The 20,127-nt window shown below is 46.0% G+C and overlaps 2 protein-coding genes across 8 annotated transcripts in view; one reads left to right on the forward strand and one right to left on the reverse strand.

Moving 5' to 3' along the window:
• Nucleotides 1-2,417, reverse strand: part of col4a6 (collagen, type IV, alpha 6) — a 389,276-nt gene extending 386,859 nt beyond the window's left edge. For 4 of the 6 annotated variants that reach the window (XM_078211871.1, XM_078211872.1, XM_078211874.1 and 1 more), the window contains exons 1-3: nucleotides 2,230-2,417; nucleotides 1,662-1,792; nucleotides 1,433-1,481 (exon numbers count right to left, since the gene is read on the reverse strand). In XM_078211871.1, the coding sequence (XP_078067997.1) occupies nucleotides 1,433-1,481; nucleotides 1,662-1,672 (60 nt within the window). In that variant the 5' untranslated portion in view covers nucleotides 1,673-1,792; nucleotides 2,230-2,417. Of the gene's footprint in view, nucleotides 1-1,432; nucleotides 1,482-1,661; nucleotides 1,793-1,890; nucleotides 1,954-2,229 lie in introns of those variants that run through there. The other 2 variants (XM_078211876.1, XM_078211873.1) reach the window with 2 other exon arrangements.
• Nucleotides 2,418-2,618: 201 nt separating this feature from the next.
• The window catches only part of col4a5 (collagen, type IV, alpha 5 (Alport syndrome)), a 267,143-nt gene continuing 249,634 nt past the window's right edge, over nucleotides 2,619-20,127 (forward strand). The window contains exons 1-2 of one of the 2 annotated variants that reach the window (XM_078211888.1): nucleotides 2,619-2,761; nucleotides 2,971-3,143. In XM_078211888.1, coding sequence (XP_078068014.1) covers nucleotides 2,982-3,143 — 162 coding nt within the window. In that variant the 5' untranslated portion in view covers nucleotides 2,619-2,761; nucleotides 2,971-2,981. Of the gene's footprint in view, nucleotides 3,144-20,127 lie in introns of both variants that reach the window. The other variant, XM_078211889.1, reaches the window with a different exon arrangement.

Here is a 20,127-nt window from a genome sequence, read left to right on the forward strand (position 1 = left end):
GGTGATTCAGTTGGCTTAAAGCATTACCCAATGTTGAACTGAGCCATGCCAAGCAGGTCTAGGTTCTATCCCTGGTCTGTGCTGAGCACCCTGGTTTCAACAGGGTTCAGTGCCAGTATGCTACCATTGGCATAAAACCTGGTCTATGGAGAGGGGACATCAGTCAGGAATCATATATCTGCAACCTATGCGGAAAAGTGGAAAACTGAGTGCGTTACATTGGTTAATACAGACAATATTCTCTGTTTTATAGAGGAATATGGACCAAGGGCAGGCAGAAGGGATTAGTTTAATTTTGCATCATGTTCGGCACAACATCGTGGGCCGAAGGGCCTGTTCCTGTGCTGTATTGTGTACTGTTCTATGTTCTAATATGTGCACAGTATTTTGTGCACTCAGTTTTGTATTCATTTATCCTTGTTTCCACAAGCACTTCATATTTTCCGTGGGGAAGTGATACCTATGTGGTTGGCGGTTGAGGTAATGTTTTTGTCCCAAATAATGATTGCATGGAAGACCGTGTAATACTAGTGCTTTCTCAAAACAGAATTCCATCAATTGCTCCCAAGAGACATAGAATGTTCGTCCAGAGAGGATGTACTGCAAAAAGCACCCATGTATTTGTCCAGGCCACATCTATAGGTTCGATACCACTCAAAATACAGGTGAGTCTTTGGATTGGACTAGGTCCTTGTTTACTTGGGTGGGGGGTGGGGGGACTCCCATGGCCCAAAAATCAGCTAGAACACAAATCCATTTGTACAATGTGCATTACCCTGGATTTCAATTCAAAGTGATCTCGAAACTCCCTGCATCATGCAGCACTGGGCTCAGCAACTAACTTGGTGCTGAACTCAATCTGTGCCTGCCTCAATATGAAACTTTTGCATTGAACATCCTTAACCCAGGATTGTAGGTTCCCATTGCCAGGGTCAAACCAAGTAGAAACCTCGGATATGGTGTACGTTAGTTTCAGGCATAAAAGAGCAAAATCCCACACGACCCTTCTGATCTGTTTCTTAGTTAGCACCTTAGTGTTGAGACATACCATTCACGTTTAGCATGCAACCATTCTTTTAACAAGATACATGACAAATTCTGCTGACTTTCTTTTTTTTTGTCCTTCACTTGCCGTTATATATATAAAAAAACACTTGATCTTCTGACTACAATTAAGAATGTCCTAATACCGGCTGGTTGTTGTGGGGGGTAAACATTTAAGAGTTGCTCGCGTACATAAATAGCACCAGCAATCATACACCCCTTCAAAACTCAAGTTACAGAACTCGCTTTTTTAAAGGTAAACTTTTACATGTCTGCAAGAACACGCATCTCCACGGTCCCCGAATGCAGAAAGTAGGGCAGTGGATCAATTGGGCTTGGGAATTACATTGGCACAGACACACACACACCTTCCTCCCCAGTAACTCACCGCTTGGACAAGGTCAGCAGCCAAGGAACCCACGACCATAAGCAGGATCCTGGAACAAAACAGTTAAAAAAAAGAGGTATTGAGTCTCCATCCCGCACCGCCAGAAGGTGCATCAAGAACAGACAGATACAAGTATAGAACAGTTACCAAGTGGGCTCCGTGCTTACTGCTGCCCTTAATGTAAAACCTTATACAAAGCTTGCGCCGAGGCTGGAGACTTCTCACTTACCAGTTGCTCATCCTGACTTGAGCCTGTTTTGCCACAAGTCGCGGGGAATTTCAGAGATGTCTTTTGATCTCTTTTGAGCGGTCGATCCGTGTTGCTCCGGTCATTGAAAGATTACAATTCAGCCCCACCGACTTCGGGGAGAGAGGGAGAGGAGTGAGTGAGAACATGAGAAATGCAAACCAACCGAGCAACAAGAAAACAGCCGCTGTGTTAAAGAAATACACACTACCTTGTGCTTTGAAAAAAATAGACAGGGGGCTTTTGCGAGTTGGAGAGAGGCTGTAAGTGTCTCCAACCCTATTTCACCCCACTCCTTCATGCAAGCCGGGGATAGGTGCGAGGGGGAAGGGGAGGAGTTTTCAGGGTCGCTCCAAACTTTTGGAAAGTAAAAAGCCCTAACTCATATCAACACCCCTTCTCAATCAAAAATAGATTATACAGACTTCACACACACACACACAAAGAGACACAAGGGCACTCGGCAACATTAGAATCGCCTCCAGCAGTCTGTCCCTTTGAGGGCATCTTAAAGAAGCGATGCTGTAACAAGTGAAACCACAGTACTCACACTCCTCTCCTTTTCGCATTTGGACGATCCAAGAGTCCCCTCTAATCCACTCAGAGCGTTCAGCAATTTCTTTCAATCCATTGCGGGCGCAGTTGCAATCTCTTTGACATACCCGCTTAAACTAAAATAGTCCCTCTCAAAGAGACTTTGCGAAACTTTCCACTCCCCCCTCTCTCTCCCTCTTTTGATTTTAAAAAAACTAGGAAGTTGAGCCAAGAGGAAACAATAGCAGGACTGGAAGATGAAGGGGACAGTCTGGGTAGGGGGGGGAGGTGTGGCTTCAATCCCATTCGCCTTTTGGAGGTGATTTGATTTATTGCTCTCGACTCCCACCCCCCCTCTTCCCCTCCCTCTCTCCCCACGCCCCTACCTCCCCTACAACCCCCCCTCCTCTCAACTTTGAGCACATCAAGTTGAAGCTCTTCCTTTTTTTTCTCCCTTGCGAAGTGGTACAGTTTGTAGGAAGTAGTTCTGACTGGATTGTGGAGAGCAGTGGAGAGCGAGGAGTCTGTGCTGGGCTGCAGATAGAGGGGTGAGAGTGAGTGAGTGTGAGAGAGAGAGAGGGAGAGAGAGAGAGAGGAAGGGTGGCTGATTGTAACTACTTACTATTGCATCCTCTCTCTTACACACACACACACACACACTGCGATTTCTCTCCAGATCTCTCTTTCTCTCTCACTCTCTTTAAAGAATATTATCCCTTCTCTCTTTTTTTGTCTCTCTCTCTTTATTTCCGAATAGAATATGTGTGGATGTGCAATTGCAGTCAGTTGATCTGCCGCCCCCCATTCACCCACCACCAAGTCGAGAGCTGGGAAATGAAGTTCGCAAAGTTCACCTTCGGCCAACTGGCTGCTCGGATCTTCTTGTGGCTATCGGTGCTAACAGTGTTGGTGCAGACCTCCGAGGCAGCGGTGAGTAAGATCCCTTTTCCTAGGGGTTGTGTGGGGAGATATTTCTTTTGCTACTGTTAAGATTTCCGAAATGGTGCGTGAGATATTCAGCTGATAAGGGAAGCAGCAAAAAAAGGGAGGCGGGGGTGTAAAGACAAAGTGGTTTTAAAAAGTGTTTAAAAATAACTGGAGGCGCGGTGGCTATTTCTGTGGATTATCAGAGATGTTTGGCGGTTGCCTTTGTGAAATTGCAAGAGCGGTATTGACAAGGAGTTGTTGCTGTCTTTCACTCTCTCTCTGGCTGGGAGATGCGACTCACAGATGGGACTGGCATTCTGTGGAGAGCGTTCCTGTAGCCGATCGACTTGTAGGAACTTGTAACTGGATATAATCTGACCACCTGCATTATCAGTCGGCCCAGCTTCCAGAGGAAACTCTTTTCAAAGTGCAAAAGTGTGTGGAGTTTCCTCTCTAACTATAATCGTTGCAAAATCTTCCCTAAAGTGTGTTACGAAGGGGGGAGAGAGATGTTAAGGGGGATTTTAACCCTCTGCACTCTTGCATTTGTGGGATCTGCTTTGTCAACAAAATAAATTGCTTTATCCCAGTAAGTTACGGATTGACTCCTCTTGTTCTCTCTGTGCTAGATGTGCCCTCCTCCTCCTCCCACATCGAAGTCTGTGGGGAGCGAAATATTTACCCCCTCGTTAGCGAATGCAACACCGAAAAGGTGCATTTAGCTGACGCCTCTTCATTGTGGTTCAAAGGAGCCCCCAGGACCAGTCGCGGAGGAGAGTGTTGTCAAGCCGAGGAGGCGCCGGGGACAGGATGAGCAGAAGTTTGGTCAGAGAGGTAGCTTTGAAGGAGCGTTGTAAAGGAGAAATGGGGAAGGGGCAGGGTTTAGGGAGGGGATTCGGAGAATGGAGCCTCGGCAGCTGAAGGCACAGCCACCAACGGTGGAGCAATTGCAATCGGGGATGCCCAAGAGTCTAGGTTTGGGAAGGGAGCATGAGAAATCCCGGGAGAGTTGTGGGGCTGGAGGAGGTCACAGAGAAGCTGGGAGGCCACGGAGGAATTTGAAAACAAAATTAGAATGTTAAAATTCCGGTTTTGTTCTCCAATGTAGTTCAGCAGACATTACATTCTGCACCCTCTCCTTTCCTTCTCCCCTCTGTATTTTATGAATGGTGTGTTTTTATCTGTATAGCGTGCAAGAAACAATACTTTTCTCTGTATACTAATACATGTGACAATAATAAATCAAATCAAATCAGATATAGGGGAGAGGAGTGAGTGGGACTTAGACTGGGTGGTGAATATTTGGATAATCTCAGGTGTACTCACGGGAGAACATGGGAGGCTAAAATGCATTAGTGGTCAAACCCAGGGTAACAAATTGAAGGATAAAGGTTTCAGCAGGGTGGAGTCGCATGGCGTTAAGAAGGGGGATTTATTGATACAGGAAGAGGGACTTATGAATACAGTAACGCTGATACATAGTCAGGGACTCATCCTGGACTCAGATAGGGGAGCAGAGCTGAAAAGAGTAACCCAGCCCCAGACAGTTGCTAGGGGAGAGAAAGAGATGAAGTCAATTGACTGGGGGAACAGTGTTTGCAGCAGGGATTGGAGACAGTGGCATCCGCCTTCCCATTATTGGAGGAAGTTTATGCTTATTCAGCACTGGATGTTGGACAAGCAACCTGACAATGTAGAATCGGGGGGTGGGGGGGGTGCAGTTAGAGTCAGTGGAGGGGCTGAGAGGGGTGTTAGAGATGCAGAGCTGGGTGTCATCAGCATGCAGTTGGAAACTGAGCATGTTACCATTGTCACTGCCCTTTGCCCCATCTGCACTGTCTTCCACCCTGTCACATTCCCCCAGAAGTCAGTATTGCCTTTGAGGAACATAGCATTGTATAGAATATGAACAGTGATAAATTGAGCCCATTTTTGATATCAGGGTATTTTGCCAGTCCAGAGAAAGCAGGAAACATCCCTGGCATCAACTATCTTGCCTTTACATTTCATCTGTGCTAACTAGTATTTTAGTTGTTGGGCGGGAATTGGAGGTTCCCTTTTAGCTGAACCTTTAATAAAATGTTGACAGTCAACAGTGTGTGTTTCAAGGCTGCATCAGTATGCTTGTCAGTGCTGGATGTTGCTAAGCTTCTCTCCTTTTTCACATCAGGGTACATGGCTGGGAACGGCGCAGTGAAAATACTCAATACAACACGATGAAACCAGTCTTTGTGTAAATGTGTTATAATTCTCTCCAATCAATGCAGTTGATGCTCACTGGTAATGTTTCAGAATGGGGGGAGGTTCCCACCAGCTGATAATTCAGAGTTAAGAGTATTAGTTTCTTTTTGCATTCTTTTAGCTAGTTTCCATTTCATATCTATGCGTTCTTGCTATCTGAACTCCTAGCTCCTTGAGGTTATCTTTTAACTTTTGCTGCAGGGTTGCAGTTATTTAGAAGTCAGAAGTGGGACCATTTTGAAGTAGTTATGCTGGCAGTTTAGATTGTGGAGGAATGGGAGGGAAAGAAGAAAATACTCCATTTAAGAAGTGGAGCCAAATTGTGGAGTCCTTCAGTTAAAGGAGGCAGTGTTCTCGCTATTGGTGCTTGCAAAGAAAAGGACCAGTGACTGTTAAGAGTCTACTTGACCTACTTAGGATATTGTTACAGTACATTGTGGGAACAATCACACTTAAATCACTGCACATTAAAGTTGTGCAATGTTCATCTTGCGTGATGCTCTTAATTCATTGCCTGAGATAGTTTTCATCACTAACAGCAGGAGTTATAGACTTGTAACCACTGGTAATTTAAATTAGTGTTATCCAAGAACAAGAACTTGCATTTGAAAAGTGCGTTTATCATTGTAAAATGTCCTAAGGCATTCCATGGGAGAATGACCCGACAAAAAATCTCCGGTACAAAATCAAAGAAAATGACATTGGGATGTGTGACCAAATGCTTGACCAGTTAGATTTTTAAGTGGCATTTTAATGGAGGAAAGAGAGGACAACATGGTGGCACAGTGGTTAGCACTGCTGCCTCACAGCGCCAGGGACCAGGGTTCAATTCCGGCCTTGGGTCACTGTCTGTGTAGAGTTTGCACCTTCTCCCCATGTCTGCGTGGGTTTCCTCCGAGTGCTCCGGTTTCCTCCCACAGCCCAAAGACGTGCTGGTTAGGTGCATTGGCTGTGCTAAATTGTCCCTTACTGGGATCAGCAGATTACACACATGGGGTTGTGGGGATAAGGACAGGGTGAGATTGTTGTCATTGCAGGCTTAATGGGCCAAATGGCCTCTTTCTGCATTGTTGGGACCCTGATGCTATGAATGTCGGATGCCTTGGGGTGCCAGCTTAGTGGGTAATGCACTCACTCATGAGTCAAAAGGGCGTGGGGTCAAGTCCCATTCCAGGAATTGAGCACAAAAAGTCTAGTTGACACTCCGGTGTGATTGTAAAGGAGTGTTCCACTGTTGGATGCAATGTCTTGCAGATGAGACATTAAACCAAAGGTCCATCTACCCCGTCAGAAAGACCCAAAAGATCCTGTGGCACTATTTTAAAGAAGAACATCAGAATTATCCCTGGAGTGCTGGCTCATACTTATCCCTTGATCACTTTGGAGTGGTGCGGTGACACAGTTGCACTGCTGCCTCACAGCGCCAGGGACCCAGGTTCAATTCCAGCCTCGGGTCACTGTCTGTGTGGAGTTTGCACATTCCCCCCGTGTCTGCGTGGGTTTCCTCCGGGTGCTCCGGTTTCCTCCCACAGTCCAAAGGTGTGCGGGTTAGGTTGATTAGCCATGCTAAATTGACCCTGGTGTCAAGAGGATTAGCAAGGTAAATGTGTGGGGTTACGGGAATAGGGCCAGTGGGATTGTGGTCAGTGCAGACCCGATGGGCCGAATGACCTCCTTCTGCACCGTAGGAATTATATGATTCTATGAACATCACAAAAAAAGAACAAATGATCTGGTCATTATCGTATTGCTGAATGTGGGAACCTGCTGTGCAGAAATAAACAGCCATGTTTCCTACATTACAACAATCATGAGACCCCAGAGGTACCTCATTGGCTGTAAAGCACTTTCTGATATCTTGAGGTCATGAAAGACACTATATAAATGAAAGTCTTTTTTCTTTGTAAACATTCAAGGAGGTGTGGGGAAGAGATTTCAGAGCATAGGTTCCAGACAACTGAAGGTATGGCTGCCACTAGTGGAGCGAAAGGAGTGAGGTGGGACAAGATGCCAGAGTTGAAGGAATGCAGAGTTCTTGGAGAGCTGTCGGAAACGAAACAATGATGAGAGTTTAACTCAGTGGCATTGGTGGAGTGGGAGGCAGTGTATGACAGTGACACAGGGATGAATTGGTGAACGGGACGAGTTATGAGTTAAGATCCAGGCAGCAGGTTTTTAGCTCAGGGTTTCAGCAGCACATGAGCTGAAGCAAGTTCAGAGATGGGCAAATATTATGGAGTTGGAATTAAGCAGTTTTTGTGATGCAGAGGGTAAGGAATGGTAATTTTAGCTCCCAGTGAGATAGGATACCGAGCCTGCGACAAATCTGATGAAACTTGATATGGCAAAGGATGGAACTGGTGGTGAGGAAATAAAGTTTGTGGCAGGGACCAAAGAGAATGGCGTAAGTTGTCTTATTGTTAAATTTGAGGAAGTTTTGGTTAGACATCAGCAGAGGCAGTGGAGGGATTGAGGAATTGGTGTCCATCATCACAAGTGGATGAAGCGTGTGGAGATACGAAAGCTCAAAAATCTCTTTCAAATTGGAAAGGAAAAAGATATAGGGCAAAATATTCCGGTTGTTTCCACCGGCAGGGTCTTCTGGTCCCGCCGATGGTGACCTCTGCCGCAGGTTCCTCAGCGTCAGAGGATGAAAACAACAGAAAAATCCGTTGACAGCGACAGAACTGCAAGATCTCACCACCAGCCAATGGTGGGCTGCCTTTGCCATCGCAAAACGCACCGTGTGGCCGGAGGGGGTTGGAATCCCGTCCATAAATTTTTACAATGGTTGATTGTCTATAATTACTTGTGTTAAAAGTAGTTGCTTCTCAGCCTTTTAACTAAAATCAAGCATCAGATCAAGTCTAAGGTGCAATGCCTTTTCTTGTCAACTTGGGATCTTGTATGTCTCTTGTGGGGATAATAAACAGTGCAGAAAGAGGCCATTTGGCCCATCAAATCTGCACCAACTCTCTGAAAGAGAACCCTACCCAGGCCCTCCCCTCTGCCCTATCCCTGTAACCCCACACATATACCATGGCTAATCCCCCTAACCTATAAATCCTTGAACACTAAGGGCCAATTTAGCATGGTCAGTCCACCTAACCTGCACACCTTTGGACTGTGGGAGGAAACTGGAGCACCCGGAGGAAACCCACACAGACACGGGGAGAACATGCAAACGCCACACTGACGTTACCCAGAATTGAACCCTGGCACTGTGAGGCAGCAGTGCTAACCACTGTGCTGCCGTGCCGCCCTCATGAATTGGATTCAATTTGAATTGGTTTGAGGAGTAAGAAGCAAGGAGATGGATTAAGGGCATGCCCTATTCACTCTGTGCATTGGCTTTGTAACTTTTAAGGCAATACATTTTTTAAAAGAATCAATAAAAAGTTAGCATATGCGCCATTACGCTTCACAATTCCAGTAGCAATTCAACAACCTTCTCAAAACCACATTCAGAGTGATCCTAGCTTTGTGTTTTTTTCATATATATCCATCATCTTTAATGCAGCCGTTTCCCAGCTTGAACTGAACTGTGACAAGTGGTGTTCCTCAGGGATCAGTGCTGGGACCTTTGCTGTTGGAATTATATATAAATGATTTGGAGGAAATTGTAACTGGATTGATTAGTAAGTTTGCGGACGACATAAAGGTTGGTGGAATTGCGGATAGCGATGAGGACCATCAGAGGATACAGCACGATATAGATCAGTTGGAGACTTGGGCAGAGAGATGGCAGATGGAGTTTACTCCGGACAAATGTGAGGTAATGCATTTTGGAAGGTCTAATACAGATAGGGGCGGCACGGTAGCACAGTGGTTAGCACTGCTGCTTCACAGCTCCAGGGTCCCAGGTTCGATTCCCGGCTCGGGTCACTGTCTGTGTGGAGTTTGCACATTCTCCTCATGTCTGCGTGGGTTTCCTCCGGGTGCTCCGGTTTCCTCCCACAGTCCAAAGATGTGCGGGTTAGGTTGATTGGCCAGGTTAAAAAAAAAAATTGCCCCTTGGAGTCCTGGGATGCGTAGGTTAGAGGGATTAGTGGGTAAAATATGTGGGGATGGGGCCTGGGTGGGATTGTGGTCGGTGCAGACTCGATGGGCCGAATGGCCTCCTTCTGCACTGTAGGGTTTCTATGATTTCTATGATTTCTAGGAACTATACAGTAAATGGTAGAACCCTTAAGAGTATAGATAGGCAAAGGGATCTGGGTGTACAGGTATCCCTTAATGATAGAGGGTCGGTAGGAGGAGAGGTACTCAATACAATTAATGTTACCAGGGAGGCAGTGCTTGGTAGACTAACGGGACTGAAGGTGGACAAGTCCCCGGGCCCGGATGGAATGCATCCCAGGGTACTGAAAGAAATGTCAGAAGTAATAGCGGATGCGTTAGTGGTTATTTATCAAAATTCGTTGGATTCTGGGGTAGTGCCGGCGGATTGGAAAACGGCTAATGTTACGCCGCTGTTTAAAAAAGGAAATAGACGAAAGGCGGGTAACTACAGGCCGGTTAGCTTAACGTCTGTAGTTGGGAAAATGCTGGAATCCATCATTAAAGAAGAAATAGCAGACCATCTGGATAAGAATGATTCGACTAAGCAGACGCAGCATGGATTCATCAGGGGAAAGTCGTGCTTGACAAACTTGTTGGATTTTTACGAAGATGTGACAAGTGCGGTTGACGGAGGGGAACCGGTGGATGCGGTGTTTTTGGATTTCCAAAAGGCGTTTGATAAGGTGCCTCACAAAAGGTTGCTGAAGAAGATTGGGTCACACGGAGTTGGGAGTAGGGTGTTAGCGTGGATTGGGGATTGGCTATCCGACAGGAAGCAGAGAGTCGGAATAAATGGGTGCTTTTCTGGTTGGCAGATGGTAACTAGTGGCGTGCCGCAGGGATCGGTACTGGGGCCTCAACTATTTACCATTTATATAGACGATCTGGAGGAGGGGACTGAGTGTAGGGTAACAAAGTGTGCAGACGACACAAAGATAAGTGGAAAAGTGAATCGTGTGGAGGGCGTAAAAGGTCTGCAGAGAGATTTGGACAGGCTGAGTGAGTGGGCGAGGATCTGGCAGATAGAGTATAACGTTGACAAATGCGAGGTTATTCACTTTGGAGGAAATAATAGCAAATTGGATTACAACATGCTACTGTGCAAAGGGACCTGGGGGTTCTTGTGCATGAGACGCAAAAACACAGTCTGCAGGTGCAACAGGTGATCAAGAAGGCAAATGGGATGTTGGCCTATATCGCAAGGGGGATAGAATATAAAAGCAGAGATGTCTTGCTGCATCTGTACAGGGCATTGGTGAGGCCGCAGCTGGAATACTGTGTGCAGTATTGGTCCCCTTATATGAGGAAGGATATATTGGCCTTGGAGGGAGTGCAGAGAAGGTTCACCAGGTTGACACCAGAGATGAGAGGTGTTGATTATGAGGAGAGACTGAGCAGATTGGGTTTGTACTCGTTGGAATTTAGAAGGCTGAGGGGGGATCTTATAGAGACCTATAAGATAATGAAGGGGCTGGATAGGGTAGAGGTGGAGAGATTCTTTCCACTTAGAAAGGAAGCTAGAACTAGAGGGCACAGCCTCAAAATAAAGGGGGGTCAGTTTAGGACAGATTTGAGGAGGAACTTCTTCTCTCAGAGGGTGGTGAATCTCTGGAATTCTCTGCCCACTGAAGTGGTGGAGGCTACCTCGTTGAATATGTTTAAATCAAGGATAGATGGATTCCTGACCGGTAAGGGAATTAGGGGTTCTGGGGATCAGGCGGGTAAGTGGAACTGATCCACTTCAGATCAGCCATGATCTTATTGAATGGCGGGGCAGGCTCAAGGGGCTAGATGGCCTACTCCTGCTCCTATTTCTTATGTTCTTATGTACACAGGTCACTGAAAGTGGCAATGCAGGGGGAGAAGGTAGTCAAGAAGGCATACAGCATGCTTGCCTTCATCGGCTGAGGTATTGAGTTTAAAAATTGGCAAGTCATGTTGCAGCTTTATAGAACCTTAGTTAGGCCGCACTTGGAATATAGTGTTCAATTCTGGTCGCGACACGACCAAAAGGATGTGGAGGTTTTGGAGAGGGTACAGAAAAGATTTACCGGGATGTTGCCTGGTATGGAGGGCATTAGCTATGAAGAGAGGTTGGAGAAACTTGGTTTGTTCTCACTGGAGCAACAGAGGTTGAGGGGAGACCTGATAGAAGTCTACAAGATTATGAGAGGCATGGACAGAGTGGATAGTCAGAAGCTTTTTCCCAGGGTGGAAGAGTCAATTACTAGGGGGCATAGGTTTAAAGTGTGAGGGGCAAGGTTTAAAGGAGATGTACGAGGCAGATGTTTTACACAGAGGGTAGTGGGTGCCTGGAACTCATTGCCGGGGGAGGTAGTGGAAGTGGATACGGTCGTGACTTTTAAGGGGCGTCTTGACAAGTACATGAATAGGATGGGAATAGAGGGATATGGTCCCCAGAAGGGTAGGGGGTTTTAGTTAAGTCGGGCAGCATGGTTGGTGCAGGCTTGGAGGGCTGAAGGGCCTGTTCCTGTGCTGTAATTTTCTTTGTTCTTTGTTCTTTGGATGATTTATCAATGATAATCCCATATCAATGTAATACTGATTAGTCTGCTTATTTGAGTGCCCATTGACTTCTGAGTAGCAAGTACCTTTCCAGATGATATTAACTCTTATTGGGATATGGATATGGATGGTCAGTATTTTTAATTTATTTGTTCATGGGATGTGGGCATTGCTGGCTGGGCCAGCATTTATTGGCAATTCCTGAGGGCATTTAAGAGTGAATCACATTGCTGTGGGTCACATGTAGGCTAGACCAGATAAGAATGGCAGATTTCCTTCCCTAAAGGACATTAGTGAACCAGACGGGTTTTTATGACAATCAATATCATCAGACTTTTAATGCCTTTTTTTTGCCATGGCGGGATTTGAACCCGGACCCAGAATATTACCCTGGGTCTCTGGATTACTAGTCCGCTGGCAATGCCACCATACAAATGCCTCCCCATAGAATCATAGAATCTCTACAGCGCAGAAAGAGACCATTCAGCCCATCAAGTCTGCTCCAAGTCACCCACAGAGCATCTTACCTGGGCCCTATCCCCATAACCCCACATATTTACCCCACTGATTCCCCCTAATTTACACATCTTGGGACACTAAGGGGCAATTTAGCATGGCCACTCCACCTAACCTGCACACCTTTGCACTAATAGCTTTTAAGTATCAACATTTCATGTATGAGCTTAGATGGACAGACTTTTCAAACGTGGGGACTTCAAAGCCAAAACCAGTCTGAAATGTAGCTGATGTCCATAGCTGCAGATTTTCCAGTAGATGTGTAAGCAAGTAAATAAAGTAAGATTTGTATTGAAATAGTGCTTTTCATAGCAGGTGTATAAGATGTTGAGGGGTATTGATAGAGTGGATTCTCAGAGGCTTTTACCCAGGGCTGAAATGGTTGCCACAAGCGGTCACAGGTTTAGGGTGCTGGGGAGTAGGTATAGAGGAGATGTTAGGGGTAAGTTTTTCACTCAGAGGGTGGTGGGTGCATGGAATCGGCTGCCGGTAGTGGTGGTGGAGGCGGATTCGATAAGGTCTTTTAAGATACTTTTGGATAAGTTCATGGAAGTTAGTAAGATGGAGGGTTATAGGTAAGCCTAGTAGGTAGAGATATGTTCAGCGAAACTTGTGGGCCGAAGGGCCTGTTTGTGCTGTAGCTTTTCTATGTTCTATACCTTGAGGACATCCCAAAGCATTTTGCAGCCAGTGAAATAGCTTTGAAATATATTCACTGCTGCAATGTAGAAAGCATGGTTACACAACAAGGTCCCACAAATGCTATAGAATCCCTACAGTGCAGAAGGAGGCCATTCGGCCCATCCAGCCTGCACCAACAATGATCTCACCCAAGCCCTATTCCTCAAACCCCATATATTTACCCTGCCAATCCCCCTGACTCTAATGGACAATTTATCATGGCCAATCCACCTAACTCACACATCTTTTGGACTGTGGGAGGAAACCGGAGAACCCTGAGGAAACCCATGTGGACACGGGGAGAATGTGCAAATTCCACACAGACAGAGACCCAAGCCTGGAATTGAACCCAGGTCCCTGGCGCCGTGAGGCAGCAGTGCTTGCCACGGTGCCACCCTTGGTTTCCTGTCGGGGAATTGAACCGGGATGTGTATAATATGATAAAGATCAGGTTATCCGTTTTTTGCGGTGTTGATTGAGGGATAAATGTTAACCAGGACATTGGGGAGCATGCACCTGCTCTTCATTTAACCACTGATATGGGATCCTTGCCTCCCTTTACTTAGAGGACAGGCAGGGCCTCAGTTTAATATCTCATCCAGAGGATGGCGTCTCTAACAGTGCTGCACTCCCTCAGTATCTGTCAGCCTGGTAGCTGTGGTCAGTAAAGGTTGACTGCCTTTGCGAGCGTCTGATTTCGTTAACTACAAATGTTCTCTCTCACTTGCTCCTTCCTATTCAGCAGGTGCCGAAACACTGAGCTCATCCCACAGTCGCTGGTTGTCCTCAGGCCCTTTACTCAAGCCCTTGACTCCCGTCGCCTCTTTTCGAGAAGGCTTGCCAAATTAAGTGTCAGTCAGGCCCTTAACTGGGCTGTAGCAGGTCTTCCCCAGAATCATAGGCCCCAGAGTGGGTGGATGTCTTGCCCACCGACAGCTAGCAAAACACAGGTGAGTGATGCTGGGAGGGGAGCCATGGGGTGAGGGCTTAGGGGAGGGGATTGGCAGCAAGGACACCCACTTCCCGATGTCAGGTCCCTGATCAGGCACTTTGAACCCCCGCCCCGTCACTGAAACCAGCAGCCCCAAAGCAACACCAAAAGGATTTGCTTTTCGGGATCTCCACATGGCGAGTCCCCCCCCCCCTTGTCACTGGGTGAATGCCAACTGTGGTGGGATGAGGCCCTTTGGTGGGCATTAATTGCCCATCTTAGGGCCTCATTTGGCAGTGGGGTAGGAAGGTCATCCACCGGCTTAACAGCCTTGCAGTTAATCAGGGCTGGGGCAGAAAGATGGCTGGGTCCCCACCCATCATTCTTCTGCCTGATCAAATGCCCACCTGTCACTCTCCTGCCTAATCAAATGCGCCTGTATCACCAAACTCACCTTGGGGGAGAGCAGTAACCGACACATACACACGCACACGTACACACAAACATTGTTCAGCGCAAAATATCAGATAATGAACAAGAACACGAGCCTTTCTTCTACTCATCCACCCCCCCCCCCCCCCACTAAGGTACAGTAAGATCCAATGTAGTGGTCTAACTGCTGAGATCAGCTAACTGGACATAGTCTGGGGGACTGGATCTGAGACCTTCCTGTTTTATGTGATATGGAGTTGGACACAACTCTAAAACATTGGGACCATAAAGCCTCTTTTTATTCTTCTAATGAATTGATTTTTGACGCCCCATAGGAAAAATATTTCAAATTATTTATTATCTCACTGCATTGAGAGGATCTGAGTATCTGTTGCATGTTTTTCAAACCAAAAATGCACCAGTGCATTTTTCTTAACTGTGGATTTGTATTTGTGACTCTGAACGGGACAAAGGATACATTAGTTTCATAAACTTGAACCGAGCGATTTCTAAAATTCAGCCTGGTTACTTCAGCAATTTCATTCAAACCGCCGCCCCCCACTGTTACTGGGCCTGGCTGATTGTACATTTGACTTTTTTCAATCTGCAAGGGATGTGGCAGGCAGCAGTGTTCATTTCAGGCTTTGCTGTATCAAACATTCTTCATATATTTCAAGAGTCCATCGTTACATTCACGAGCTAGGCTGGTCAGTTTGACTCTCAGTTTGTAGCTACTCAGTTTGGCTGAGTGCAGTCCCAGTCATTGGGAAGAAATGTTATTGGCCTTCAGAGGATAGAGAAGAGAATAACTTTAATGATTCCGGGTATCAGAGTCATAAATTCCAAGGGAGGTTGAAGGAAGTTGGGGCTAGTTCTCTTTGAGCGTGCTTGGAGAGGCTTTGAGATGAACCAATTGAAGTGTTCTCGAATTATTGGGAGAGTTGATTGAGGAACATTATTCATAATGGAAAAAGGTTCAAAAATCCGAGATTCAAATGAAAGTCAAGGTAGTGGTTGGGCAGGGCTTAGCAGAAGCAAATTAAACTGCAGAGACCAAAGAAAACCCCAAGTGCAACTTGTCCAATGGCCGCAGACATGTCAGTTGGCTGCCTCAAGGTTAGCAGTTGGAGATGTGTGTGCAAGTATATGCAAGCGTGCACATGTGCCCCCTTTGGCGAAAATTGGATAAAACCGAGAGAAAATCAAACGTACAAAAACTTGCACGCCAAAGACCAAATCAAAGAAAACTTACTTGGCTGTGTTTAATTGTGCAAGGAAATAAAACATAAACAAAACTGTCGATCTGACTCCATTTCTAATCTCTTGCACATTTCCAATCTTCATTACTTCACTGTTGGTGGTCATGCCTTCAGCTCCTTAGGCCCTAAATCCTGGAATTATATCTCCAAACCTCTTTATATCTTCTCCTCCTTTACCGCACTCCTTTAAACCTGCACCTTTGTCAAGCTTTAGTCCCCTAACCTCAGTGATTAAGTGTCCAATTTTGTTCGAGAGTGCTCTTGTAAAATGTTTTAGGATGTTTTATGGTAATAAAGATGCTGTAAGTTGTTGTTGCTTTTGATAATTGAAGCATGCTGTATTTTCGGGTGGGATTTTCTGGCCTGTTTACCGACCATGGAGGTGGCTTGTCATTGAGCTTCCACAGCCCTATGGGGTAGAGAATTCCAAAGATTCACCACCCTCTGAGTGAAGAAATTCCTTCTCATCTCAACCTTAAATGGTCGATCCATTATCTTGAGAATATGTAGCCTGATTTTACACTCATCAGCCAAGAGAAGCATCTACACCCAACCTGTTACACTCGCAAAGAATTTTGCAAGTTTCAATGAGTTCATCCTTTATTCTTTGAAATCCGGGGATTCATTCTCCTCAATCTCTCCTCATAAAACAATCCTGCCATCCCAGGGATTAGTCTGATGAACCTCCATTGCACTCCCTCTATGGGAAGTATATCCCTCCTTAGATAAAGTAAAGTTTATTTTTTATTAGTCACAAGGAAGGCTTACATTAACACTGCAATGAAGTTACTGTGAAATTCCCCTAGTCGCCACAGTCCAGCGCCTGTTCGGGTCAATGCACCTAACCAGCACGACTTTCAGAATGTGGGAGGAAACCAGAGCACCCGGAGGAAACCCACGCAGACACGGGGAGAACATGCAAACTTCACACAGACAGTGATCCAAGCTAGGAATTGAACCCAGGTTCCTGGCGCTGTGAAGCGGCAGTGCTAACCGCTGTATTACCGTGCCGCCCATAAGGGGACCAAAACTGTGCACAATACTTCAGGTGAAGTTTCACCAGGGCTCTATTGCCGTAAGACATCTTTACTCCTGTATTAAGTTCCTGTGATGAAGGCCAACATACGTTGTCTTCCTTATTGCTTGCTGCACCTGCATGCTAACATTTAGAAACTCCTGAACAGGTCACCCAGGTCCGTTTGGACACCAGTACCTCCTCATTAATTGCCCACTTAAGGGCCTTGATTAGGTGCCAGGGCAGGAAGATTATCTAACGTGCCTCCCTGCCCTGGCCTTGATTGGCTGGAGGTGGGGAGATGATGAGGTATCCAGTCTGCATCCCCAATCAAATGTACCTCGCCCGCCTCCAAACCTCTCTGGGGGGTGGGGGGAGTGCATTAAATTCCACTCACTCTTTTACATAGAGGGAATGTTTGTGGCCTTGAATGGTGGGATGGGAGGAGGCTACCACTGTGCTTGCTTGGGAAGGCACCTGATAGAAAAGGGGTGACTGAAAAGTGAACCAGGGTATCAAGGAGGACACAGTCCCTTCTGAATGCTCAAAGAAAATGTGGGTAAGGTTAACCACTCTGTTGATTCATGCCCTAATGCTATGTTGGCCAATAAAAATCTAGCTAGTTGTAGATGTGGGTTTGGTGATGCTGTTTTAGCCATGTGCACTAGGTTTAGTCGAAAATATGTTGCTTAAGCTTAGACAATACTTGTAGATGTACTTCATGTGTGTACATATTCTTAACACTTCCCAACATTGAGTAACATAGGAATGGTGTCAATTGCACATGCAATAATCAAAATGCAATTATCTACATCTGGACTCCTAATTGGCCATATCTACAGTGGCCAATATAACGTGGCACAGTGAATAAAGGCACCAGCAGATGGAGGACGAAGTAATTCAGGACAGAAAATTCAAAATTGTACCTTGTAATGTACAATCCAGTGAGCCATAGCAATGTAGAGCGAGAACACAGCATAGAACTTCGAACAATACAGCACAGTACAGGCCCTTCGGCCCACGATGTTGTGCCGAACCTTTTCCGAAACCAAGATCAAGCTATCCCACTCCCTATCATTCTGGTGTGCTCCATGTGCCTATCCAATAACCGCTTGAAAGTTCCTAAAGTGTGCGACTCCACTATCACAGCAGGCAGTCCATTCCACACCCCAACCACTCTCTGAGTAAAGAACCTACCTCGGACATCCCTCCTATATCTCCCACCATGAACCTTATAGTTATGCCCCCTAGTAACAGCTACATCCAGCCTGAGGAAATAGTCTCTGAACGTCCACTCTATCTATCCCCCTCATCATCTTATAAACCTCTATTAAGTCGCCTCTCAACCTCCTCCGCTCTAAAAAGAAAAGCCCTAGCTCCCTCAACCTTTCCTCATAAGACCTACCCTCCAAACCAGGCAGCATCCTGGTAAATCTCCTTTGCACTCTTTCCAGTGCTTCCACATCCTTCTTATAGTGAGGTGACCAGAACTGCACACAATATTCCAAATGTGGTCTCACCAAGGTCCTGTACAGTTGCAGCATAACCCCACGGCTCTTAAACTCAATCCCCCTGTTTATAAACGCTAACAGACAATAGGCCTTCTTCACGGCTCTATCCACTTGAGTGGCAACCTTCAGAGATCTGTGGATATGAACCCCAAGATCTCTCTGTTCCTCCACATTCCTCAGAACCCTACCTTTGACCCTGTAACCCGCATTCAAATTTGTCCTACCAAAATGAATCACCTCGCACTTATCAGGGTTAAACACCATCTGCCATTTTTTGGCCCAGCTCTGCATCCTATCAATGTCTGTTTGCAGCCTACAACAGCCCTCCACCTCATCCACAAGCCATGTTTGCAGCTAAAATCTTGACATTAGCAATGTTCGGAAACAAATTATGGAGGGAATTAATGTGTACAAAATGGAAATGAGAATCTGTTAAGATGTTACTCCATCACTCATGGAAGTAAAAACCTTTGATACGATTATTTTTCGGAGCCGTGCACTGAAATCTGTTTCCATTACATTTTGATTTCAGTTCAAGTAAACAGGAACTTTATGCATTGGTTTCAGCCATTCAGTCCGGCTTGGAAGTTTTTTTCTGAGGAGGGTGCTCTGGCATGTGCTCAGTGCAGTCTGGAACTCTCTTCATGATTGAGGGGAGCTTATCCAAATTCAGATATCTTCAAAGGACGAGCCGAGAGCGTCCAAGCCAACGTTCCCCACCATGCTTTCTATCTGCATTATCGCGCACAGAGTCATAAGGGTCTTGTTGTGACTCGATGCAAACAAACCCCTATCTTGGTTTTTTTTTATGATGATGGTGACGTACATGTCTGCTTTTCTTCTGATCAGATCTGATAGTACATGACTTCCCTTGTTGATGATCTGAAGATCTTACTCAGTATGAATACCAATGTGATGGCATTCTGAATGGCTTGCTGAGCATGTATAGCAGTTAACTATAACAAAAGGAATGTTTGTAGGAGTTACGGTTAAATGCTCCTTTCATCTCGGCCTTCCTAAACCTTGATGAAAAGGTAAGACCCTCTTCACCCCAAACGTTTGGTAATCTGTTTTTTATAGCATGTAACTCTACTAAATAAATGGGTGCTGGGAAGCAGTTGTTTGAGTTGTGCAGCTGTTACTTAATATAAAGACGGATGTTTGTGAGGGGGTAGTTCCTTCTTTTCTTGAAGATGAGGAGTCATACGTGGACACATTTCCATAGACACTGGCACCCTCCTGGATCTTTACCAAGTGCCCAATTTTTGAATACACATTCACAGAATATGGACGTCACTGGTAAGGACAACATTTAGGACGGGATGTTACAGCCACGCTTGAGCGAGACCAGAAAATCCCGCCCAAGGACAACGAACATTTCCATTGTCCACTCCTCGCCCGCTCCGATTCCAGGGTGGGCGGGGTGGTAGAATTCTGGCATTACTGTCTATCCCTGTATGGGCAGCACAGTGGCACAGTGGTTAGCACTGCTGCCTCACAGCGCCAGGGACCCGGGTTCGATTCTGGCCTCGGGTGACTGTCTGTGTGAGGTTTGCACATTCTCCCCATGTCTGTGTGGGTTTCCTCCGGGTGCTGCCGTTTCCTCGCACAGTTGAAGGATGTATGGGGTGGGATTGTTGTCGGTGCAGGCTCGATGGGCCAAATAGTCTCCTTCTGCACTGTAGGGATTCTACGAAGTCCTTGAGAACTAAATACAACTGAATGTCTTGTTAGTCACTTTGAAGGGCAGTTAAGTGGCACTGCTGTGGATCTGGATTCACATATCGGCTAGGCTGGATAATGTTGGCAAAAC

This window comes from Mustelus asterias, chromosome 4 (assembly GCF_964213995.1).
Source record: "Mustelus asterias chromosome 4, sMusAst1.hap1.1, whole genome shotgun sequence".
NCBI classification, from domain to species: domain Eukaryota; kingdom Metazoa; phylum Chordata; class Chondrichthyes; order Carcharhiniformes; family Triakidae; genus Mustelus; species Mustelus asterias.